The sequence below is a fragment of the Centroberyx gerrardi genome, chromosome 5, assembly GCF_048128805.1.
Source record: "Centroberyx gerrardi isolate f3 chromosome 5, fCenGer3.hap1.cur.20231027, whole genome shotgun sequence".
In the NCBI taxonomy this organism is placed as follows: domain Eukaryota; kingdom Metazoa; phylum Chordata; class Actinopteri; order Beryciformes; family Berycidae; genus Centroberyx; species Centroberyx gerrardi.
In genome coordinates, this window is record NC_136001.1 from 23382473 (window position 1) to 23406948 (window position 24476).

Consider the following 24476-nt stretch of genomic DNA (forward strand, 5'->3'; position numbering starts at 1 on the left):
GATTTGCATGACTGACAGCAGCAGCAACCACCGTTGCTAACTTGGCAAGTTTGTCGCTACACCTTCCTAGCGATTTCATTTTCAAAAGTGACAAATCTAGCTACTTTTTCGGACCATTGGGAAAAATGTGTTGACTCGCAAAACATTTGCAGACAAATTAGTACAGCTGATGGCTATTTGCACGACTTGCTTGTCTAATCCAAGAGGTCTGATCACAGCGCATAGCCCCTCCCCTAGTGACTTTTTGAGAAGCAAATAGCTACCTCCTCGCTTACTCTCCCTCTCTTTCATTCTATTGAGTTGTTGTCTTGTCTGTTGTTTCTGTGGGCGATTCATAATTGGCCTTTTCTCATTTTGATCAACCTAGCAAAAAACAGAACAAACCATGTTCTGTATTGATTCATTAAGCACTACCGCGTTTTTCTCTTAATTAGAGGGTAATTCTGTATTACAAGGGATGGCTGGCAACTCTAGTGAAGAAGGCAACATAGTTACATAGCTAGGCTGCTAGCATTAGCTGCCAATCTGGCTGCATGCTATACAGCTGGCTAGTCAAATAGTCTACCATTATAGCTCCCAGATTTATTATTTTCACCAGTGTATAAAACGGTTCCAAAGTCCAAAGTTGAGTCCAAGCAGGTTCCACAGTCCAGCATTTGCTTGAGTTTACTTTTTATTCTGTGAATCTGTTCCTTGGGTGATTTTATTTGTAATATTTGAACATTTCAACATCAAACATCAAACTGTTTTTCATACTGTCTGAATTAGCAATTTGTAACCTTAAAAAAGTTCTATTAGCCTATATTATTCTAAATAAACAGTATCATAATCATTAGCCTATCGCTATCATTTTATTATCATCAAACATTATGATCATTTTTTACAGCTGTGTGAAGAGAGCTTTAGATCAATAAAAAGTAAAATAACAGTTTTTTACTTGTTTAATAAAAGTGTCACCATGGTGCTTAACAGTTGTGTTGTGGATCCTCAGAACAGACTCTGACTTCATGTCTAAAGTCCCCTTTGTAAAGAAAAGGGAAGTCTATTCATAGCACAACTGTGCTGTGCCAAAGCCTGACCTTAGACCACAATGTTTGATTGTGTCAGTAGAGTCATTTCAGTAGAAACTTCTAGAAACACCACTCTGTTTAATAGAGGAAACACAAGTGTCTAAAATCAGTGCTGTGACATATGCCCCCCGTTACACCTAGCATTAATGTCTTGTGTCTGGATATGATTTAGCTGGATTACATTTATACATGAAAACATGACATGAAAATGCTTCTCTGGTGTACACTTTGAAAACAGATTTAAACTTCCCTGACCAAAATGCAAATTGGTGCATATGTCACTTCTTCTAATATTTACGCAAGTGTTTCCCCTACAATGTTAATATTTGGGCGGCCTGCCCAGGTAAATTTACAGCCCACCAAGAAAATTTTTGTTTTGGATTGATTTCGGGTGCCGAGATGCATGGAGCTGGCGGTTCTCACTGATGTAGTTTTCAAACAATCAAGATTTAATGCTGCCAGCTCAGAAAGCGTGTTAGTGAACTACACTGACCATAATTCATTGGATCTGTGACACAGTGCATCTGTGCTCCTTTGAGTCGTGATGTGTCTGTGCCAAACACCAACTGAAGGGAGAGACAGTTTGAAACGTGGCCTCAATGGTCAGACAGAAGTATAAAAGTCAGCTAATGTTGCAATGCCATTAACTTAGACTAGATTGAGAGACTTTAGTGCCTGAAAAAAGTTACTGGGCTCGCTAAATGAAATGTCAATAAGTTGTCAATAAACTGTAAACTGACAACCTGTCGGAAACACTGTTTACGCACTTTAAAACTGACAGTTAACACCTTGTTTTGCTTGGCCAAACACCTCCCTGACCTCTGGAGGTGGTTTTGGTGATCGGATCGTCAATGGATACACTTACACCTGGATTTTATCCATTTTTGCTCTATCCGTTTACTGTCCAATCACACAGGACACGTTAATGCCAAGGGTAAAGGGGGTAATACAGCAGTATAGCCTGAACAAACTTAGAAGAAACTGGGAAGTTAAATTTCAATTACAATATTTCAAAAGTTTATTCTATCTCCCGGTCCCAAACATATTTTGTTTTGAGAGAACTACATATGGCTTTTCTGGTGCTCCGATTAATCTCCAAGTCAACTGAAAGCTGTTTGAAGCCATCGCCTACTCAAAGTAGCAACTGTCCTGAGAGTGAGGCCTTCTGGTCCCATCTCACCAAGAGAGGAAACATTCCATAGAAAGGCCTTTAGGAGTTTGGGCAGAAGTCCAGCTGTGAAGGAGGCTGTCAGTGGTTCAAATTCCTCTGTAGGATCTGGAGAATTTAGTGGACATTCCCCATCCACCCTCTGACAGAGCGAGGGGCTCTGGGGAGGTGTCGACTGGCTGCTCACACAAACATACAGGCATTAGAAATCTGGAAACCTGAGAACACTCAAGTATCTTTGAATGTCATTACTCTCCAATCAAACATTTCCCTACATCTGAGCAACATCATAATTGTATTTTTTTGAGATCCATGACTCAAAACTTTGTGTGGTGCCTGAACTTTAAGTGACAAGTGGTTTTGATCTGCCTGCCTGAGGGCTTGATTTACTTTCAATCATCAGAGAAGGTGAACATAATCATAAACAATCAGTTTCAAAATATTTTGTCTAAAACTGGGACTGATGTAATCAATAACTCTGCAGAAGAGGGGGGAGGTGAGGCGGAAGGGGGAGGAAGAAGAGAAAGACTTCTTCCTTCTTCCTTATGAAAATGCTGAGATGGTGTAACAAAGACAAAGGGCTCTATTTTCATGAATCAAAGGCGCACGGTGTGAGCGTACAGTGTGAGCGTACAGTGCGTGGCAACTGACTTTGGTGGCCAGAGGAGCACAGCGCACCTGTCCACCAGCCAGTCTCTGACATCTATAGAGGATCATTTCTTATTATGTAATATTTAAAAAGTCAAGTTACATTGTTTGCCAAAACATCCAGGTGATGTGAGATTGTATTATGTAGGCATCACACAGCGATTATGCACTATTCTCCTTATGCTCTGGGCCTACAGTAGATTATCAAATTAATATGAGAGCCTACTGGTTTTCTAGCCTAAATATTTGACGCACTTAAACCAATTATCTTAAACCTCTATAAAGGAGGTTTTCTTGCCATAACAGTTGTAGTTCTCTGTGCGTCATGCCCATACTGACTGACAGTTCTACATTGGATGACAATCATTCACACCACAGCCACATGTGTATAGTTAGAATGAAAAATGCTGCATTTTTTCCTGCTTGAGGGATTTATATCAAAGTCAAATTGGCCAACATATCCACAAAAAGGGTTGGTAAGCTTTTGAATAGGATCTGTTCATACGCGCATCACTTGGTAAAGCCACGAAAATAGCACAGAACTCACAACGCAACTTGCAACGGGCGACGCAAGCGTAAACCCCCATAATTCTTGACATCAAAATTGTACTGAACTGCTTGATTGTTACTGACACACCCCTCTACTGTGAGCCCAAAGAAAATGCCACTTGGCCGGTGCAAAGCCCTGCCATCCGCCATCCCAAAAATAGAGGGCACAGAGTTTAAAAGTTTATGTGAGGCAATAATAGTGATGAAGAACATGCTTCCACACTTGAGCCTCATCCTCTGTCTCACACTAGCAGCATAAGCTGTCCTCTCAGCCAAGTGCATGGTCAGCAATAAAAGCCAAACAGTTTATTAACAGATAATAACATTTTATTACCTTCAAAAGGTAATAAAAAAGCAAGGTTTTGTCTATGCAGATCATTTTCATGTACTAATACAGCTCTGGTAAACAATGCTGAAAACCCCCTCCGACACAGTGCAGTTTATGAAAATATGAAGAGCATGATTGCGTTGAATGTTTGATAAGAGCGGAGTAGTGTGAGGAGTTTGCTGATGTACAGCCTAAGCCTGGTGTGGGTTTTGGCTGGACTGCTAAGTAAACATTTGTGTTTACCGAGCTGTTCCTGTTCCTAACAGGATATTCTTATCGTCACCACGGGACTCGTGTCCAGGAAGAAGACACAAACATTGTACCATTGCATGGCTATTAGTCACTGAGTCCTCAGTAAAGATACACTTACTGGCCCTATCTAAACAGTAGGGCGTGTTCTCAAAAATTTACTGTGCAAATACATTACACAAGAGTTTAAATTTAGACAGGGAGCAAAGATAATAAAATGCCTTGAGACTTAAATAGTGTAAATATTTACATGACAGTGGACTGACATGTATTCCAGTGATTGACATTCTGCTATTGTGCACCAAATCTGTCAAAATATTTTTTATCCTGCCCAAACAGTAGACTAAAAGCAGCCTTTAAACTTTTACTGTTCAAAGGCAAACCTCGGTTAGGTCATCTGACAAAAATATCATACAAACATATACAGTCTATTACATACTACATTTTCTGTATTGTTTGTGCTTTGTAGAAATCGCCCTGTGACCACCAAAACTCATCTCCCTGCTGAGAACCAGTTATAAGATGAAGGCATACCGTTACCTTTGCAACCAGCAAGTCTGCTAGTTTCTGTACTCTGTCTTATGAAGATGTCTATGGTTGACATGTCACCTAGCCATGATGTTTGACATCATTTCATTGCCTGTCAATATAGTAATCCTAAAATGCTAAACTTGACACAAAAAAAGAACGCCAGAAAAAAACACACGCCACTTAAAAATACAGTTCAAATATTGCTCAAGGTTCAGCCTATCCTACACCGTGCTTATTCTACCAAGTGAAAGGCATCAGCCTTACATGAACCACTCTCTATTCTCTCCATTAAATCTCTCTGCACCTGAACGTTTTCTCCATCAGAGCGAGCCTACTTGCTTAAAATAAAGACTTGGTGTTGCTTAGTTTCTGTCGCTACAAGCAACCTTTTCATGTGTGTACCCCACAGTGCCTTGCTGTGTGTATCAAAGGAATTCAAAACAAAGGAACGCGCATGCCGGCATACATGCATGTGTGCTCACTCCCATACACCATTACCTTACCCAGGCACATAACATAAATGCAAAAATGTTCACATAGACAGAACTAAGAGGTTGTGGTTACATGCACACAGATAAAAACAGCTGAGCTCTAATTATTTCCAGCGACAATCTTCCATAGCTAACAGCAGATGTAAGTACAATAATCAATTCTAACATATTATGCATAATAATAACAAAAATAACCATAATAATATGGATAACCGTTATCATACATTTACATAAAATCACCACCATAGTTAGACAAATAAGACTTCTACCCTTTACACTGCATGTTGCGGAGCCAACTGAGGTAAATTCTCTGGATGCTACTGATGCAACAGCCACTTTGCAAATCTGTCTCTTTGTTCAAGAATATCTGAATAGCTGTCTAAGTAGCTTGTCCTTTTCTCTTGCAGCAGGGAAGTCTCAACACCTATGGAGTCCCTTATCCCACTCTAAAACATCTCTCTTTTTGAGAACGAATCTCTTTCTTTTTACCAGTCCACAGGATCTGGTGTACTATTTATGATGAATACTAATGCAGGCACCTAGATTGGATGTTAGAGGAAAGTGGAATAGGTGAGAAATATGACATGCTAAAATAAACTCAAACTCAAAGCATGTTTTAAATGCCAGTGCTGCTGATTTTGATCATAAAGTGGACAGGAAAGCGTCACTCTTACACTGTTTTGTGAGCACAGGCTTTCCTTGACTATCTGCCATGTTTTGTTCCTACAAATCCTGAATTACTCAAACTCCGACCAATTGTGCCATCTGGCCTGCTGAGAAGTTTGGTCAAAAAGGTATGGAAACAGATGACAAAATGGTAACTGTGGAAAGGTCAGAGAGACATAGGGAAGGACCATCTGGTCCAATCAGAGCTCAGAGAAACCCGACTGTGACACTGGCCCTGAAACACAAAAGGACCATCTTTGCTCTGTGGGCCCTCCAAACACAACCACCTGGTCAACCAAACCAGAACCGCTAGCCTTGTCTCATAACTCACTGAATTTAAAAACGTAGCGTATAAGCAAGCACTTTGTGTGCTACGTTCAATGGCCCAATCCAGAATCTATTTAGCAATTAAATTTTTAGGTGTATTTGCATCGATTATCGAAGGATTAGTGCGTTTTAATGGTAAGAGCACATACAATAATTCTATGTTTATATTCCATAGTGAACAAGTTGACATTTTGGGAAAACAGAGGAGAACTGAGACCTGAGCATATCTCCAGCCTACAGTATTTAAGCTGTAATATCAAAGGGATTCATTCAGTTTACTTTTAACTGATAACACTGATAATCTGGTATCATCGTGTTTTTTCACTCTCATTTTGGGATAATCGCTTAGCAGGACCGTTGCCATGACGCTGGTATGTTAGACTCACTGCCAGTAACTTTAGCCAAAGACCACAGCGCCCACCACAGCATGGCTCATCGAGAGAAATATAAGCTTCACACCAAAAGGCAAACAATTCTGATAGGACTTTGATTGATCTGTTCTCTCTAGCCACATCATCAAACACCTCAGATAATAAATATTGCCCCAATGTGACCAAGTATCGCTGATTAGTTCCTGTGTCCAGTAGACCTGCTATGGCGAGGAAGACACTGACATTGTATTTCCACCATGCCTCCCTCTGCACATGTGTTATTTCCATCTGCAAATCTGGTAGTGGGAATCACTAACAATTTACATTTGACCAGCTGCTCTGTAAATCTTATAACATGAGTAGCCAACAAAACACATTTGTACATTCTGTGAAAATGCTCTTGCACTGGACTGTAAATGTTTAAATCTGTAAGCTGCCAACATCTGTACAAAGCAAAGCAACAAACAAAGCAAGGATTCTTTCTAGCCAATAGAATAATGAAGGTATATCTTTAATACCCAATACTTTTTTCTTTATTTTATATTTATCTATATCCTGTTCTTTGCTGCTGCAATGACCCAATTTCCTCTTTGGAATAAATAAAGTTCATCTTTATTTTAGTCAATCACTCTCTCTTTTTCGGTAGGTAGTCTCGCAACAAGTCCAAGGCTAACGCCGAACAGTGAAAGTTCATAAGGATTTACTTGGCAACTGCTGTGGGCAAGCGACTGTGAATGCTTTCATGTTGTTTTTCCTTATTTTGTTTTTATTTTTGTAGCCTGGATAGCTGCACTTCAAGAGATTGTTTGGAGTCTGGATACCATTCCACTAGCTAAGGCTAAGGAGGTAAGTGACAATTCAGTATGATTCTGATCACAAACAACGTTATTTTTCCTACACTTGCTAGTCACAAGTAGGCGATGCAATAACACATTTCCTGACACACTGCTGCACCAGGTGATTTCACTGATTAGTTCCTCTTGCTGGTTGAAGGTGTGCTAATCAGTGAAATCACCTGGTGTAGTCTTTGGTTGGAATGAAAACCTGCAGACTCTCGGGCCCTCCATGGCACACGGTTAAATGCCCCTGTGTAGAACAGCAGTTCTCATTCCTGGTCCTCAGGAGCCAGAGCCCTGCTGGTTTTCTACTCTACCTGGTAGTTAATTACGTTCACTTGGTGTAATCAGGGTCTGAATGAAACCTGGGACAGCAGGTGAATGTAATCAACTAGCAGGTAAAACAGAAAACCAGCAGGACTTTGGCTCCTGAGGACCTGGATTAATGCCAGAACTAAAGTCCCAACCTAAACAACCTAAAACCCAGTAATTATACCCACTCCTTTCCCAATTCAAGTCTCTTTTGCAGCCAGGCTAGAAGTATCTGTGACACTGACATTAGGGTCCCATTCTCCTTCTTTTTTCCTTTTCTCTCATCCCATCCCCTTTAAACCCCTTCTTCCACCAAGGAGGCTAATAAATATCTTGCACATGCATCTCCTCAAATATCTTATATTTCCTCTTCCTCTCTTGTTTTCTCCTCATTTACTCCACATGATCAAACAATTCAAGGCTCCTGCTGCCTTTTCAGTTCAAGTCCTAATTAAGCCCACCTAGGGAGGAGAAATGGAAGATGGGAAAGACAGGGAATGACAAAAGACAGAACGAGCAAGACGAGAGAGAAAATAAGTTTCACTTTGAATATCTTGATCTCTAATAAAATATTACTAGCAGAGAAGGCCACAAGGTATATTTGATAGTGATTGCTAGTAATAATACCATAAAACATACAGTAGGTAAAGAGGTTTAAAAAGCTTACAAAATCATACGACTCTTTCATACTTCAAATGGTGACATTGCATTCAATCTGACACACAAGCTCATTAAGCCTGAGTGCTTTTTGACAGCTGAGTCAGCTAAAAATAAGAAAAACGTGTCAGCACAAAGTTTTGGAGCAAGCGCACACATTAAAGACCTTCTTCAGAGACTTTACAAGAGGTTTACTCAAATAAAAATGATAATGATAATGATAATAATGATATTAGAAAGTTTTTCATGCCAGTTCGCCGATTCCTGGATAACCTTGGCATGTGGGGAAGATGAGAAATGAGGGATAACAGCTGTGGATTGAGGAAGAGAGTGGGAAGATGTACAGATCAAACCTGCAAGTGTATGGAACATTGTTAGGAGAATATATGAAAAGAGCAGATGGAGATGCATATAGTAAGTGGGCCAAATAGTGGTATGTGAGTGTGTGTGTGTGTGTGTGTGTGCGTGTGTATTCCAGGACCTGCAGGCTATGCCATGCTGAGCTGTGCTGTGCTGATACGCAGGCTTCTGTTAGAATTAGGTCAGGGCAGGGCTGAAGGGCTGAGGGTGGCATAAGTAGGAGATGGATTCTGAGGATCGGGTCCGAGTGGGAAACGGTTCCAGTTCGTTCTGTTCAAAAGAATGGTTCAGACTAACGATTATCAGTATGAATGCTGGGAGCGTCAGAATGAACATGCATTCTGTCTCAGAACCTGTTTGCTGAAACCGCAGCTTAGTTTAAAAGTAAACTTTCAGTGTCTTCCTTCTTCCATCATCTCTTTCTGGCTCTGTCATCTTTTTTTTCAGGCATGCGTTTGTGTGTGTGTCTGTATGAGAGAGAGAGACAGTGACTGAGATAGAGAAAGACAGAGAGAAGAGACGCGAAGAGAAGAGAGAGAGAGACGGAGGGAGGGAGAGAGAGAGGGAGGGAGAGAGAGAGGGAGGGTGGGAGGGAGACATGGAGTGACAGAGGAGCGTGCTCCAAGCCGTACTCATCGTTCCTTCCATGGGCTTATCAGTGGCTGAGACAGAATTACAAGGCCAGCACAGTAACATGCTGTCCTGTGCTTTGAGGTCCAACATGTGAGCCGGTCACTGTGTGTGTCCTCCCCTTTTAAGGAGTAAGGCCTTCTCAGCCTTCAGCAAAGAAAAGTAAAGAAAAGACAAGAAAAGAAAAGAAAAGAAAAGAAAAGAAAAGAAAAGAAAAGAAAAGAGAAAAGACTTGTTTTTAAGTAGAATCACAACATGGGGAATGTAGTCCTCCAGTGACACACACACACACACACACACACACAAGTGAGGGAAGATAGGGACAAAATGAAAAGGGAGTAAGAGAGATCACAGGAACACAATGGGGACAGGACACAAGAGACAGAGATATGATATACTACTAAATGATGGGGGGGGCAGAGACAGAAGGAGAGAGAGAGAGAGAGAGAGAGAGAGAGAGAGAGAGAGAGAGAGAGAGAGAGAGAGAGAGAGAGAGAGAGAGAGAGAGAGATGAATAATAGATGAACTAGGACAGCTCTCATGCTGGGAGACTCAGCTGCTTCATAAAGGTGGCTACTTCCTTTGGTCTAAACTACTTTTCTAATTATTATTTTGAATATATTTATTTCTGACTCACAACACAAACACTGAATTATGAGGAAGCGATAAAAATAGCATCTAAAAAAGTCGGCCCAGGTTAAAATCCTGTCCTAACCTGTTTCTGCGTTGTCCACACCTCAACTTATTTTTAGTCAATTGTATGCTAACATTGTTATATGCATATAAGCATGACAGGATGATGATGGCTACAGGCTGCTTTGCTTGCTGACTATCTGGACAGGACATCAGGTAGATAATCATTACGACAACCTTTTATTACATACTGTACCAGAGTACCGACAAGCAAAATCTGGTCTGAATTTAACAAAAGGGATTCAAAGCATTATCTAAAGCAGTACCGTGTCTTTGATTCATAATTTAAAATAGTCATATAGTCATATATTCATTATGCGACATCATTTTTATCTGTATAAAGGAATTTAGAAGTTATAACAGGCCAAAAACCAACATAGCATAACAACATAATTTCTCTTGAAAGTCCCCATTTGCATCAAATATCTTTAATTTCTACTTTAAATATCTAACTTGAACATTTCCTAACCCTTAATTATGAAAACAGAGTTGGTAAAGTTGGATTATGTGAGTCATCACATTCTGTGTCGCATCTTGATTTATTACTGGTTGGCTCTGTCACTTGTCTTTTTGCATATTCATGACTTAAAAATCCATGCCCACAACACATGTGATTCATAGACTAAGTTGAGCAGAGTTTCTTCCTCTAGAGGAAACTGTGCTTAATTATAGTAAACAATGTTTTCGTCATTCAAACATTAGTTAATGTTTAACAAGATAGTCATTTGTGATATGATATGAAGTATCAAGCATTCACTATAAACTTCTGTGGCCTTAAGATACTTTATACAATCAGCAGCTGTGTCCTACACCTTTGATACAAGCTATTTTCAGTTTCTGCGCAACTCTGGCAGATTCCTAAGAGAGGTCTTATTTTTGGAATTGCTTTCCATGGTGTCTGTATAAATTCATAATTTAATTCAGATGCATTTCACAATCATGCAGAGCAATCTTCTCACATAGACAACCTATATGCTTTCACAAGTGCATCTGTATGTGTGCACACAGACACACACGCACCCCAGTGAGTGGAGAGTTATTGAAGCTTTCCACTCGGCAGTAGAGAGCCCTCAGACAGAGTGGTAGATCAGTGTTAAAGCCCATATAATGTAGCCGAGAGCCAAGAGTGTTAGGGAACAAGTGGAGCAAAAGGTTCCTGTTTTGACTGCCAGATTGTGCCCCTGCCCAATCTACAATCTCTGTATCACACAAATAGAAATCTCATTAACTGTGGATTCTGGATGTAAGATTTTAAAACATCAGTAATGTTGATACATTTGAAACATCAACGTCCTGTCAAATAGAGCTGGAACATACTGACTTTGTCTTTTCTAATGAAAAAGGTCAAATACTAAAACCATGGCTGATTCATCTTTGTGATGTTTTATCAGCGCAACATCTTCCGTACATGGGAAAATGGGCAATGAGGAAGATAATTCACTCTGAAGCCGTGAGACACTGAAAAACAACTTCTGAGAAACACCAGAGGTTTTAATGAGGGATCTTCAGCACAACAAATCATAAACAGCCAGTGGGCGAAAGGGCTCCCAGCTTAAGAAAAAGAGATGATGTATGACAGATGGATGGTGTGTGTTCATTCAGAGAGAGGGAGAGATAGGAACACTGGAGGAAAAGATCCTCAGCAGGAAGACATTGAGAGAGAGAGAGAGAGAGAGAGAGAGAGAGAGAGAGAGAGAGAGAGAGAGAGAGAGAGAGAGAGAGAGAGAGAGAGAGAGAGAGAGAGAGAGAGAGAGAGAGAGACTGACATCCACACATACACGTACTATTATAAACACAACAAACCTTCAAACTTACAACCCTTCCCCCCTCTCTCTCTCTCTCTCTCTCTCTCTCTCTCTCACACACACACACACACACACACTCACGCACACACACAGAGTACTCCTTCCAAATCAATTCTGGCCAATAGCTGATATGCGTCCGGCCAGGAGCCACTGGGTCACTGTTCCACATGAGTGACAGGGACGGGTGGGGCCAAATCCATCAGCCCAAACGATTTTAGATGGTTACACCACGTTCCCCTACTCTTCCCCCTCTACATCCTCCCATGCCCCTTCCCCCTGTTGCTCCATCCCTCTGCTTCAGTGTCTTCTGGGTTGAAAAAGCTGAGAATTCCCCCCCTGGAGAAGAGCATGCTTCTTGCTCTCGGCATGTGAACATTTAAATGTCAGGAAGGCAGCACGGCCTATTTGTACAGTTTGTTGGTCAGTTGAGAAACCCCCGAGCCAGCGGCGGATTGTGGGAACGTGGGAGACTACGAAAAAAATAGAGTTGCAGCCCGGCCACAAAAGTAAAGATATCCAAACCCTAAATTGTTTTTGTTGGACATCTGAACAACAGGAATGTAAAACCATTGAAGCATTCACACCTCTCAGCACCTGAGGGGCTGCTGAAGGAGTTGTAACAATGCATTGAGAGCGCTGGCATTCAAATAATGTAATGTTGATGGAGCGTTGACAAAGAGGGAGCAGAGTCCCATTATGAAGAAAGGGAAACATTTTCAAACAATGGCAACTCTACTGACACTGAATAAACTATCAACTGACATTTGCTACACTGGACTTAATATTCTTTATCAGACTTGAAGAGGCCTGTTTTCTCTCTGAGTTCAAAGTTACTGCTGGGGCAAGTGGTGAAAGATAAATCGTCATTGTGTTGATTAAGATGACTGTTTGTGCCATTATCCTCATCTCTCTCTACTCTCCCTTCTCGATCTCACTCCTTTTTTCTGTGACTGCTGATTATGAAAGCTTTGTGTTGTCCGTTTAAGTGACTTCTACCCCAAACCAGCCATGTAAAGCATCTTCTGAGACCATTGTCATGCATTTATCATTTCCATGTCAATGGGCTCAGATCTAGAAATGGAGGAGACATGGAGCATTGAGAGTCAAACAATATAAATAAAGTAGAATTAACACAATGATAATGGGAGAGTAGACAGGAAGCTAAGAATAGAGTTTCTATTGTCACGTGATCGAGTTATAACATTTAGACAATCAATTTAGATCAATTTTCCCAACAGATGACCTCTGGATCTACAACCAGCCATGGTGACATACTGTACACCATACGCTGGGAAGCGCAGGGTGAGTCAATATTTGAAACTAAGCCAAGGGAAACGCTGGGGAAGCCAAGGGAATCCAAACTTCCCAAGCAAGAAGATCTGGATGTGGGTGTGTGTATGTATGTGTGTGTTCGCACTGCAAGTTATACATGTGTAGATTTTTATTTGACTATAACCACTATAGCTTATTGACGATAACCCTAGACAGGATCAATGAGCAGGCCTAATGCGTGGTTGTGTGTCCTGATCCCTGTGTGACGAAAGCTCTCATTTCAGCTGAAAATCAAAGAGCCACAGGACACGCTGGGATCCCAGTTGCACAGCAAACACAGTGTGAAAACAGGAACTGATTACGGAGCGGCTGAGAAGAATGGGAAGCCAAAATGGAGCTGGATTTCTGATGGGAGAGATGTGGTTTTAGGCTGGGTTGGACAGAGACAGACAGAGAGACAGACAGAGAGAGAGAGAGATTAATATAAAGGAACAGCAATGAGAAAAGAAGGAAGAAGAGAGAGGATTTGAGTTGATTGCAGTGGAAGTGCCGTTGCCAGTGTGTGCATTATTAATCCCCATCTGTTTTAATTACAAAAACATGTGGCTGCAGCTGGGAATTCACAAGTGTGCGCACGTGAATTTGCACACATACACGAACACGCACATGTCATTGGCATAAGTGTTTTTATTCTTCATTTAAAGTGCCTGTCTCATTGAGACTTGCATCACTTTTCAAAGACATATGTGAAAGAAAGAAATAATCAAATACAAGCACTACTTCGTCAAAAACAAGTGATGCTTTTGTCACGTTAACATGCATCCATCATTTTACAAAGTGTTTCACTGCACAATTATTTACACTGTGGGGCTCTGTTACATTCAAATTGAGCTACTTTGGGGATACAAGATGCCCCATCCTATGAATAAGTGCGTTGCTATACTTTCTATGCATGGACCAATAACTAATGGATCATAAAAAGTTAGAATAAGCCCTCTCCTGTCTCATAATGTTCATTGATCTGACATACAGAATATAGAATTGAGGAAAACACAAGGTTGAAAAGAGACAATCACTTGCAATTATAAATGAAAAAAATTCTACTGTAAGTAAGTACTGTCTGAAGTATATACTGTAGTCTGAATTTACTGTGTTCAAGACAGATGGATCAGTGGGCTTTTGTGGAGTAAGGATGCGATCCAATCTGTGGTATGGGGACACAACACACACGCACACACACACACACACACACAAACACAAAAACACCCCCATGGCCTCTGACAAAATGTCAGTGAGGGAGGCTCCAAAAATGTTGTGCAGCTCTCAGCTAACACTACCGCTGTTGTAAGGTGTTTATAAAGACATGTGTGCATGTGAATGTATGTGTGTATGTGTGTGTGTGTGTGTGTGTATGTGTGTATGTGAATGTGTGTGTGTGTGTCTGTTGCGTGCTTTCCTTGTACAAGAGGGTAGGGGGGGAGAGAGTTAATTTCTCCCACAATGCACACATATGCACCCGGTGCTGGATTATTAATAGCAAATCAAAAACTTTGTTTCCATAGTGACTGTTTGAGTCCATTATGGAAAGTGTCTCCTGTTGTTGCCAGGACAACCATCCAGCAATGGCAAATGAATGTGGCACACAGCTGAGTGATGTGGTGAGCTGGTGATCTCTCCATAAACAAGCTCCCACCACCAGACCGGGGGCAGGTGGAGGACTGGAGGGATGACAAGGAGAGGTAAAGAGGAGAGGAAAACATCCTCACACACACACCCATCAGCTGTGCTCAACATTTAGACAGTTTAGCGTTATAGAACTTCAACTGACATGTGATTTCTATATGAAAGGTTTATAAACGCAAGGTTTGTAAATCTAATTTTGTGTGTACACAATTTTCCACTTTTGTGTATGCGCAATCAGCTAGTGAAGAAGTTAGGCATGGTTTATAAATGAGGACACAGAGCCTTACAAAAACAAGGTTAGGTTCCATCATGTAAACTGTTCATGTTCACACAACTTAATTCCTGTGCTAACAAGGATGTGGGTGTACTTCAAAGGTGCTTCAAGTGCGAGGACACCTTGGATAAACATCCTGTATTGTGACACTCCAAATGTCAATGATTAATGATCATAAAGCCAAGTGAAGCCCCTGCCAACACACAATCTGTGTGGACTTAGAGTTACAATTTACTACTGTGCAAGTGTTTATACACTACTGAAGAGTGAAATGTTAATTATTAAACAAAACCATCAAAACCATGTTCTGCTTCTTATAGAATCCAAATTGTGGCGCAAAGCATCCAAACGACAACCTTTGCTCTTGCCGATTTGGAGAAGTTGGCTGCACGCTTCACTGTGGGATGGACAGGAGGAACATTTGAGCACGAGGACCAAATCAACCCAGGAAGCAACGCAGGAGGCCACAAATGGTCCAGTTTTGGTGCTGGAACACGCTCTGCTGTTTTGAGTGCCAAATTACATTTGGATGCTTTCCCATCCCCAAGGGATCGGTAATAAAAATGTAATCATGTCAAACCTGGAAGATGTGCTGTCAACAAAGCGCACGGTATACATGTTGTACAACGAATAGGCAGGATTCAGTAAGAGCTTTGGTGTAGTATTCTTTGATTTTGTGTACAGTCTCACCTTAACCTGTAAGTGTACTGTATCGCTACCACAACGGTGTTTCTGCTCATTTGAATAAGAAAAACGGAGCATGCCATATAGGCCAGGATTGAGAGAAGCAGGCAGTGTGTTATGGTTACACAAATGACGGACAGAAGGCATGCCACCATGTACTGGATTATAACACACAAATACACACACACACACACACACACACACCTATATGCACGCACACACGTACAAGCACACACGTTTAAGATGTAGCATGAATACCAGCCTATGTGAAATGTGACAGTGAAAGGCAATTAAAATGTCCTCAAAAGTTAAGAGGTTTAGGAGTGATTCCATTATCAAGGCACTAAGAAAAGCAGAACAGAGAATAAGGAGACACAGCACACACCCATCCAGCTGAAAAACAGGCAAAATACCTCAACAGTAATCCAAAGCCTAATGCTCCTGCTCATTAGGTGCTATTAATATGGGATTTAGCCAATGAAGCAAAAATTGTCAAACATTTAAACATTGTCATCCATGGTGGAGTTGGCAATGTAGTGCCTCATACTGTCATGCAGTTTCTGAGTGCTGTTTTCCAGACTCTCTCAAGCCCTCAGCAGGGAGGAGGGCACCAGAAAACTCTGCGAGCTGTTCCCTGTGTCAGAGGGCAAGTCACACATCCACACACTAAACAGGCACAAAAAACCCATGAGAGTGAGGAATGTTTAAGAAGGCCACAAGGGACGTCCTGGCACAGCAGAGCTGTTAGAAAGCATTGGGCTGCTGGCTCCAGTAGAGGCATTCCTGTGAACACATCCTTCATTTGTTCCTGGATGAAGCTTCTTCATTCATGACTTCATTGAAAGAAAGCCCTTTCTAAAAGTTAGAAAGTTTAAAAACGTGCTCGTTGCCATATAAGAGTTTGCTGGAATGCACAAATTATCAGAATGTGCCTTTTGTTTTCAAAGTTGTAAATGTGGTGGTCGTGTTCAGAGAATATAATTTGATGCATTTGAACCACTGGCCTATACATAAGATGTCCATGATGGTCATCCTGCACTTCTCCATGCCATTGTCTGTCTGGCTGTCTACTCTGTCTGAAAAGTGTCTTCCAAGTTTATACGGCATCGGATTTCACTTTTCTTCTGCACAACTAAAACAATGCCTTTTAGTTATGTTACAGTGGCTGGGAGCATCATCACATTTTTTCATTTAATTATCCTGCAAAAAAAACAATGTCATCTTGATCTTGTGTCCTATTAAGCATCAAGCCGTTGGCCTACTAAAACCCACAGGTGCAGCCCAGAAGGTATGTTGTCAGCACTGGCACTTTTACAAAACAAGGCAAAAGGGAACAACCTTCTCAGTAGGCTGGCAGCGCAGCATGAATAATAATCCAGGATGGGCAAGTGGCCAGCAAAGGCTGGCTCCTCATCTGGGCTCACTCTCACTGTATTCAGGGCCAAGCACTCCTTATCAAACAGGGTATACCCAATTAAGAACAATAATTACCTGCCCAAACAATTGCATGATAATGAAAATAATTTCCATTCACACAAATGCTTTGGGATCAGAAACAAAACACATGCAAATGTTCTATCTATTGTCCATCCGCGAGCACAGTTAACCAATGTGCATTAAATGCATCAATAAAAGCGTAAAATCACACACATTTTATCCAAACCATGGCAACATTTTCCAGAGCGTGAAAAACCCCATCACAGAGAGCTGAAGCTCAAGTGTCTGCCACTGGCGGTGACACACTTACGTTCCCAGGATCTCTTTGAAGTCATAGTTCTCCTTCACATCTGAGGTCTTCTTTTTCCAGGCATGGCAATCGTCACCCAGTGGCATCTTCTTGTTGTGCCGGTCCGCAACAATACTGGTGAGGATTGGGAGATGAGGTGGAAAAAGGGGGAAGGAAGAAAATGTTCATTAACACCAATGCTTTAAACCTCCACCTCTCCCCCTGCAAGAAGCATAGCACTGTTATGAGGATTGCTGGAATTTAAAATCAACCATATACCAACTGCAGCAGGTATTGCTCACTTTTCGTAAGTACTGTTCCATTGTATTGTATTAGTGTGACTATACCTGATCATTTCAATTTTTATAACCTTGGACTGCCGATGGCGGTGGATTACCTGCTGTCTTTACAGCTTGTGTTGACACACTTCTGCAAGTTGTGATAAGAGGTTGACCTTTTTTTTTTTTTTAGTTGGCAGTTCGTATTTAAGTTCAGAAAGTGTGAGTGTTTACTGTCAGTGTCACTGTGTTGAAAGGATGTGTTTTAATTGCTTTATGGGTTTGACTGTCAGAGTTTGCACTGGCCCACACCCCCTGTGTGTGTGTATTGGAGATCAGTGCTCCCGGCAAACTGGAGGTATGTAAAGCTCTATAATGAAGTAAATGACAAATTTTGAACACAATCGATCGTCATCATGGCAAAAACTAAGAAAATAAGGCCCAGGTTGAAAATAAGCAGAATTATCCTTTAATGAATGTCTCTGAACTAAACTCAAGATGCGAAGAAAAAAGCTCTCTTTGTTTTCCACTTTCAGTCAAGCAATTGTCTTAAACTTACTAGTTACTGCATTGTAACCAGACCCGTTATCACAGTAGAAGTGTGAAAAACCATCAGAGTGCTACACCGAGACTTAGATGCTTCTAAGGTGTCTAAAGAATGCAGCAAGTCCTGCTCTCTCACACACTCAAACATTCAGATGAGCTTCCCTTTGAACACAGCGTGCTGCTGTCAAGAACCACAAACACTGAAGCTTATGTGTTTATAATATGTTATGTGCTCGCCATGCGCCAGTTTAATATTCATTTCAGCACACAGAGCAGAAGAGAAACTTCACTCAGCTTGTGGAAAACTTAAGTTTACATGACTGCATTAATGTTACTGTTACAAAAAAAAAAAGTTTTGTCTTTCTCCTTTTCAGGTCATTCAAATTATCTTAACAGATTTGGGACACAATAAAATATTTTGAACTTCAACTCTAAGATTTAATTGCTGACTAATCGGTGGACCAAAACCTTACACAATGACACGATCAATGTAAATTCCTTGACACGAGTTAATATGTAGTTTTTTGTCCTCACCATACTCCCTAGCCTGGCAGTGAGCACAGGGGACACTGCCGTCACAGCTATCATCATCTAAACCCAGAAAGTGCCTAACTCAAGACCTGGAAGACTAAAATAGCCCTGTTCATATCAGCACGCCTCACTCCTCCTCTATTCCTGCTGCCTGCCTGCCAACTTCACAGCCCGTCTATCTATGATGATGTAACACATTGTTCTGGTTTATACAAGTGCCATTTTGGTAGAGGGTATATAATGACACGGTTAATCACCTTACAGTTAGTTCATGGTCAGCTCATTTAAATGTTGAACTGTGTGTATGAGTGGAATTATCCAATAGTAGAGGGGCTAGGAGTTGGGCTATCTTAACACTGTTGTTGTCTCAAAATAAACGTTGATAGAACATAGCCTCTTCTTGCTGTGAGACGTAGTCAGTGATTGTTGCACACACACACACACACACACACACACACACACGCGCATAGAGTCTCATGCGCATATGCTGTGTCTTTACACGTGGACACGCGTGTGCATGCACACACACACACACACACACACACACACACACACACACACACACCGTGGCCCTCTCACTGCCTTTACTGAGGTCTGAAGTCGGCTTCATATGTGTCGTCATGGAAACCCAAAGGAGCTGCTCTGGTATCTGAGAGGCTAAATTGCCCTAGTGTCTAATGGCAGGTGGCAGCTAAGGTGGAAATCATTTTAGTCACTTTGATGGCTGGCTGTAGTGTGAGTAATTATGTTTCCCATAAGCGGCCGCAAAAACAGCTCAAGACCAGCTATGCGGTTACCAGATATGGATCTGAAGGAGCAAACACATCAGAAACACAGAATAATGTCAAGTGATATAGCTTAGAGGTTTTGACCAGGCCTAGACTACATTGTATTCATTAGTTATATTGTTCTGTATCTATAGTCCGAGCACAGAGGTCCCATCTGATTCTAAATGCCATACTGATACAGAATCATTGTTTGGGTCCAACAATGGTATGTACTGAGAACATGTTTTGCTGCATGACTTAAAGTGCAATCCTATATGTATTTAGCCAAAGACAACTTATGTTGAACCTGAAAGTTAAGCCTAATGCCTTAGTGAGTCAATAGCACCGTGGACAAGGCTTATAGTTTCTCATATAGTTAGATGGTTATGGGTTATGGTTTCTGAGTTATTCTACGTTATTATTTCCTCCACTGTAGTTTTGCATGTCTTTGAAAGCAACTGAACTAAAAACAAGCACAGATATAAATTAGGCATGGCAGAATGGCATGCAAAGTGATGTGCTTAGGGGAAGCAGTAAGAGGAAGTCTAGTCAAATATGTGCAAGGGCTTTGCCTGTAAAGGAAATCTGTTGTATTGAGGCCTTTGCTCCAGGAGATTGATAACTACTGTAGGCCAACAAACATACAATACATAGTTGTAACTCTATTCCTGAGTGCTCAAAGTCTTCAACTTGACACCACCCTCTTTCTCTGGAAATCGAGTATCCATTTCCAGGCATGATTTTTTTTCCAATGTTTTCTTTGAAAAATGATCTCTCCATAGACTGGAGTATGACTAGGCGTACTAATCAATGTCTGAAAAAACAACAAGAGTACAAAAGACAGTATCAGTGCTTCTTCGGATAGGCTAGGCCTAGTTTTGCATGTTCTGGCCTCTTGATATCCTTTTGGCTTTAACATTTTATATATACTCTCCCTTTGAGAGGGAGGGGGATGACATGCGACAAAGGTCCTGGGCCAGATTCAAACCCAGGCTGAACCACCAGGACACCCAAAGGTCTTTGAACATTTTTAATGCAACTAACGGACAGGACATCACAGTTGGCATGTGTGACACTGAACATTAAAGTCATTATCAATCTATGAATCCTTCAACCCTTGCTTGTCATATGTTGCATTCATTTTATTGACTATTAAAATATCTTGATAGAAATATCAACATGCAACCCCAAATCACCTTCAAGACACTTGCATCTCACTTCAATGGCACAAGCATTTGAATACATTTCATATTAGGCTACCTGGAATCACATTTCAAACAATACATTTCAACCCATTCGAGCTCTAATCAAGCTTAAGGACACGGACCGGAAGTTCAAAGATGAGCAAGGGGTTCTGTTTTTCCAACAGGCAAATGCTATAGAGAGCAGAGTAAGGTTAAGGTTTAAGACTTGCAAAGGGGCAGATAGGAGCCGATCGTAAAGAAGCAGGAGAGTAGAGAAGAGACACATGCAGGTATAGAACGAGCGCTTAGAGAGCCAAACACAACCTCTCCGCTTGTTCGATGACATCACTTGTGGCCAATGGGTAAAGTTAAGCTGCCCGATACCCAGGAAGCAACAGGATCGAGGAGGCTTGAGGTGTGAGAGGGAGATGCACAATACTGAACCATAACCACATTCCCTAAGTACTACGTGACATGCAGCATTCACCCTTGTTCAAGCTATACATGGAGAGAAGCGCTGTACTCACTGGTTTCCCATTCCTGTGATGTGCAATGGACAGAAGAGACACACACACACACACACACACACACACACACACACACAAGTGCAGTTATACAAACGTGGCTGTATAGTAGTTAAGGTTTTTGAGCGTAATGTGTGGTGTCACTGGGAGTCTACTTTTAGATATGCTAAAAACCTCAACAGCACTTGGATACTCACCTGCATGCACACACACATATACAGACACACACAAAGTTGTCCAGCTGAAAAACTAGATGTCTAAATATTCAGTTAAACTTGGACCAAACTGAGGCCCTGAACTCTTCTTTGGACAAATTCAGTTGTTTTTGTCTAAACTCAGTACCTCAAGCGTCTCTACCTAACAAACTAAATACTAAAGAAAAATGAATATATGTAAAAGATGGTTCAGTTTTGTCTTTTGGCACTGAGAAATGCATGCTTTTGCATCGTCTTGCCTTCATTACTATAATTCCCTGTTCATTTCTCTCATTTGTCTCATTATTTGTCGTTGATAAGCCGCACTACAGCTCCAGAATGTGCAGAATTCTGCTGCCAGGTCAACAAAGACTAAAAGCGTGTTACAGGATCATGTTACCGCTCTGTAGCTTCACTACACTGGTTGCCTATTAATTTTACAAATGATTTTAAAATATTTGCCATTACTTTCAGGGCTTGGCTAGGTCTGGCTGCTATAGCTACATCTCAGATCTTTTAACCCTTCAAGAGCTGCAGTGCAGGCTGGGATCTTCAGGCAGGACCCTCCTGACCATGCTGAAGTCTGGGCTGAAGACCAAAGCAGACCGGCCCTTTACCATCCGGCCCCCCGGGCTTTGGATCACACTGCCTGAGGAGCTTAAAATGGCAAAATATGTGCCATCTGTTAAGTCATATCATAAAATGCATTTCTTACAGACAGGATTTCATACAATTTCTTTTTACTAGGGGTGGGACTATATGCTTACCTCACGATACGATACGATACACGTTCAAAATAAAAGTTCAATGACTGACTGAGCAAAATTATGTTTATTTCTGAGCCACAAATCTTTCTACCAATGGCATTGGCTTGCTAGAATGTAAACAACTGAAAAATGTCATCACAAAATGCTAATAATATCATTTGGATGGAGAGCTTGTGAAATTGTGCAAGCCGTCTCATTTGTGATTACTGCAACAGAATAAAATGTAGCTAATATCAGATTCACTTTTCTGCCCAATGATACATATTGTCACATTTTTGTATTGCGATATATTGAATTTTGATATATCGTCCCATCCTACATTGTACCTGTTTTATTTTTGTTATATTTTTCAGTTTTATTCTTCAGTGATCCTGTTTCTAACTTGTTTAGCATTTGTTATTGTTTACCCTATTATTGCTTTTTTGTCTGTAAAACACTTTGTGATGATTATGATTATGATAATAACACCCAGATTACGAGCATGATAACAAGAATATACATTATCAAAATCCTCAAATTGCCAATATTAAGTCTATCAACAGAAACTATCAAACCCACTATCTTTAAAGGTTGCCCATCTACTGGACATGGTGCCTGTCTGCATGTCGCCCTCACTATCAAACTGTATACACACACTGGCCGGCTGAGCGAGCTTTACTGACAACAGTCTGACTCCACCAGCACGGTCAACTGGGACACTGGTGTTCACGAGGAACAACAAATCTCCTTTCAAAGTGAGCTTATTAATTGATAAGCTGACTTCTCCTTGCAAGCTGCCATGGAGAGAGGAGGTGAGGAGGCTGACAGAGAGAGAGAGAGAGAGAGAGAGAGAGAGAGAGAGAGAGAGAGCGAGAGAGAGAGAGAGAGAGAAGGAGGAAGAGGAGAGATGGGGAGAGTAAAAGCAAAAGCCAAAAATACCTCAAGCATTTGAGTTCAAGGAATGCATTAGACACACTGGAAAAAATGATACACATCAAGTGTATTCTACTGAGACAACCTATGCTCCTTTACAGATGAATAATAACACAGTCGTGGCTTTCTCACAACCTATGTACTGCTGGACTAATGTTTGAGTTATAGCTTGTCAGAACTGAAATATAGTGTATTTAAACTTCCAAACTGCCTCGCAGTGGTTCAGAAAACACTCGGTGGTACTTTATATGGAAGAAGACGACTAGCTCTCCAGTCTCGTGCATATTCCATGAATGTCAGTCTCTGATCTTCGAAACTGCACGCGGCTTGAGTTACATACAGGCAATGTAGCAGAGGTCTGTTTGATGTGAATGAGCGTAATTGCCTTCCTGCATAACCCGGCTGTAGGCTGCAGTCAACTTCAGTAGCCTATATGGCAATGCCACTACGAATGATAACAATAATTAATAGTTGCAAGACCTCAGTTATAAAATCTTCCTCCAAACAAGAAGTCTTCATTACACTGTTAATGCGAAGTGATCGTTACAGTACAGACAGACTGATAGATGTTGGCTCGGAGAGAGCTGTCAAAAAGCTGGCAAGAGAGCACGTTTGCATTATCTGTTCCAGCATCTACCTGCCTTCTGTGGGAAACGCAGAATTAAAGTTTTGACAATGTAACACTCATTCCTACCTGCAATTTGACGGTCTCAAAGGTCGGGCTGTCTCCTGTCCGTGTCCAACTCGGAGCGCTCACAGAGAATCTCTACTTGGCAACCTCACCAGCAGCGCTCCTCCTGACGTCACCTCAGGGCAGGCGGCAGAGGGCGGGGCCGCAGCCAACCGACCAATCATCGACCTGGCTGTGGCGCACAGGTAAACAGTTCTGCTTCACTATTGGTCAACTATCTCCATCTGTGGGTCCCGTGTTTTGTACAGTGATAATAGGCTATTTGTAGGTTAAAAACTGCAAAAACTGAAGCAATATAAAGATCTATTGGGATTAAAAGGTTGTGAAAATTATTTTACCATCAAGAAGACCTAATGTTCATGAATATCTGTATAACCTGCACCCCATAATTCCCATCCACCAGAGACAAAGAATGTATCATCAACTAATTGTTTGGATGCAATGCACTATATGCAGACCAGCGTTTGTTAGTTTCTTTCTCTACTTAGTATAGGCTACTATACCAAATACTAGTACCTACTTCATTCAACATATTTTACCTTTATTTGACTCATGAAGTTGCTGCACAGGATGTAGTTTATAGTCTACACAAATTAAGTTACCCATAGAAATGGATCCACCAGATTCGCACCTATACAATCCCAAAATAGTTTGATCTCCGGGCGGTGTCAACTTGTGGTCTAGTGTGCCATCTAGTGGAAGACAGGATCCTAATCAGTCAAGGGCAGTGACTCATTCCCGTCCACCCTCAC

At 41.3% G+C, this 24476-nt stretch overlaps 1 protein-coding gene across 2 annotated transcripts in view; it reads right to left on the reverse strand.

Moving 5' to 3' along the window:
* Positions 1-23797, reverse strand: part of camk1b (calcium/calmodulin-dependent protein kinase Ib) — a 43625-nt gene extending 19828 nt beyond the window's left edge. The window contains exons 1-3 of one of the 2 annotated variants that reach the window (XM_078283689.1): positions 23728-23781; positions 21164-21176; positions 17352-17465 (exon numbers count right to left, since the gene is read on the reverse strand). In XM_078283689.1, the coding sequence (XP_078139815.1) occupies positions 17352-17465; positions 21164-21174 (125 nt within the window). In that variant the 5' untranslated portion in view covers positions 21175-21176; positions 23728-23781. Of the gene's footprint in view, positions 1-17351; positions 17466-21163; positions 21177-23727 lie in introns of both variants that reach the window. The other variant, XM_071910101.2, reaches the window with a different exon arrangement.
* Positions 23798-24476: the final 679 nt, after the last annotated feature.